Below are 2,500 nucleotides of genomic sequence, written 5' to 3'. Positions count from 1 at the left end.
GCTGTCATGTGAATGTCGACTATATTGACCGCACGCTTCGGGGTGTTACTGTTCTTTCCGGGGGATTTGCAGCACTGATGTCGTAGATATATTTCATGGATTTATTTTCTTTTTTTATTATTGCAAAATGAATTACGATTCCTCCCCTTTACCTAGTTCATTTCTCTTTGGATTATCACAGTTCTGGTGTTCATACCATGATTAATCTGTTCCTAGAAGAAAAGTCATATTTCATGTCGACCTTTTTCTGCGAGGTAGAAAACGTTAGCATGACAAAAGTGATATGTTTTTTTGTTGTTTTTTTCTACGATGCAAAAATTCATGAAGAAATGTCTTGTAAATTAATGATAAATACATCTGAGAGATGAATGAGCCTTGGCTTCAACTATCTATTCAAATCTAAAATGTTTGATATGTACATTTCCCCTAAGGTCGCCCTTCACTCGTCACCCGATTACCACTCTCCACACACACACAGGTAACGTGAGCTCCTTCCAGAGGATATACTGTTCCAGCACACAGAGTTAGATGTGACACCAGAGGAACGCGTGTGGTTGCTCTGGCAGACGAAGCTAAAATTCCTCCTCGGGTTCATATTGGTCCAAGTGGCCCCCTCCCGCACACGAGGAAGGAATGAAACACTAAGGTCCTGTTCCACAAAACTGTCAGAGCTTGGGTGACGTCCTTCAAGGGCACAGATAGATATACAGGTAGAGACGATAACGTCGGGCTGAAGTTATGTACCAGTCCTCCATCTATTCCAAGAGGCAAGTGCGTCCACTAGTCCCCAAGCAGCGACTACTTCCGCGTCCTTCAATTCTTGATGGAGGTCCGTCCTTATTAAATGCAGGAGAGTCGGATAAAACTAACTACCACGAGGCACATTAGGTTGGGTAGGTTTACGGAGAGGCTCTCGCCGCTTCCACGCTGTATTGCTGCCGGGGTTTCCTCTGAAAGAAATGCGAAAGGGAAACTGATAGAATCGATGACATCAGAATAAAGGAAAGACAGATAAGTCATACTCACTAAGAAAAAGGAAGAGGGGGAAGATTCACGCACACCAAACACATTGATGATTGGGAAACTGCACTTCATAAAAAGAGAGAGAAAAAAAAAAAAAAAAAAAAAAAAAAAAAAAAAAAAAAAAAAAAAAAAAAAAAAAAAAAAAAAACACGAGACAATGCTGGCGATAAAGGGCGACAGGTGACAGACATGTAAGCTTGACAGACACACGAGAGGAAGTAAAAGCGAGAGGCAGCATCACCCTGATCCTCTAAGTAATGGCAAAGCAGTAATGTATATCAACTAATACACAGTATATTCACATGCTGGAGGTACAAGAAAAAACACACACTAATTCAAATCTCTTTTAGCCGGTATATCACAATATATATCACACATCACATCTCCCTACATCGTTATTATTACTACATAACATTAATAACAACAATAAACAAAATCCCTCCATAAAAAATAAGACCAGCAGAGCCACACACACACAGACATTCGGATTACCAAGAAGTCCAAGAGGAAATGCTTCATATCACAGGACAGACAGTGCTCAGTGTTTTGTTGTGGCAAGCGCGAAGGACCTTGAAGCTGGAGACGGAATAGGAAATAAGGGATTTGGAGATATATTGAGGCAGAATGAGCTTGTGTTCCTGGGGATGAGATGGAGTTGATGTGTAGGATAATAGGTGGATCTCGGGATATGAGAATGACCTCGTGGTAAGCCTGCGGAAGTAATGAGGGTCGTAAAAAGAATAGGATATTATGGTATGTGTTACAGTTGTTGGAGCTCATTCGATATCCTGGATGATTTAGTTATCGATAAACTAGGTATCTGAGAGAGAGAGAGTGTGTGTGTGTGTGTGTGTTTGTGTGTGTGTGTGTGTGTGAGAGAGAGAGAGAGAGAGAGAGAGAGAGAGAGAGAGAGAGAGAGAGAGAGAGAGAGAGAGAGAGAGGAGAGAGAGAGACACACACACACAGAAAGGAGAGAGTGAGAAAGAGAGTGAGAGAGAAAGAGAGAGAGAGAGAGAGGAGAGACAGAGAGAGACACAAAGAGAAAGGAGAGAGAGAGAGAGAGAGAGAGAGAGAGAGAGAGAGAGAGAGAGAGAGAGAGAGAGAGAGAGAGAGAGAGAGAGAGAGAGAGACGCACACAAACACACACATGCACACAAACTCACATAGATAAAAAAAAAAAAAAAAAAAGTTCAGAGAAATGACTTCGGAACAATGTACATGAAGCTGGTTTTATGCTACACGAATTATAAAGGCATGGATACATCTCATCCATGCATAAGATATGAAATGAATTATACATACAGAGAAAGAAAGAAAAAAAAGGAATATAGAGAAAGAGAAAGGAAGAGAAAGAGAAAGAAAGAGTGAGAGAGATAGAAGGTGGAAGAAAGACAAAATAAATAAATATGAATAAGTAAGAAAGAAAGCGAGAGAAAGAGAGAGAGAAAAAAAAATAGTTAAAAAGATCTTTCTGTCG

At 40.5% G+C, this 2,500-nt stretch overlaps 1 protein-coding gene across 1 annotated transcript in view; it reads right to left on the bottom strand.

Annotated features, from left to right (window-relative positions):
• Positions 1-99: 99 nt before the first annotated feature.
• LOC122262722 (zwei Ig domain protein zig-8-like) overlaps positions 100-2,500 on the bottom strand; it is a gene marked incomplete in the record, with an annotated part of 69,876 nt that continues 67,475 nt past the window's right edge. Inside the window, 1 exon segment of the mRNA XM_086546179.1 lies at positions 100-950. Coding sequence (XP_086402305.1) covers positions 841-950 — 110 coding nt within the window.

The sequence above is a fragment of the Penaeus japonicus genome, unplaced genomic scaffold (genome assembly GCF_977035675.1).
Source record: "Penaeus japonicus unplaced genomic scaffold, GWHDUDI00000001_assembly GWHDUDI00000001, whole genome shotgun sequence".
NCBI classification, from domain to species: Eukaryota; Metazoa; Arthropoda; class Malacostraca; order Decapoda; family Penaeidae; genus Penaeus; species Penaeus japonicus.
Note: the sequence above shows the minus strand (reverse complement) of the source record. Positions and strands in the feature narration are given on the sequence as shown.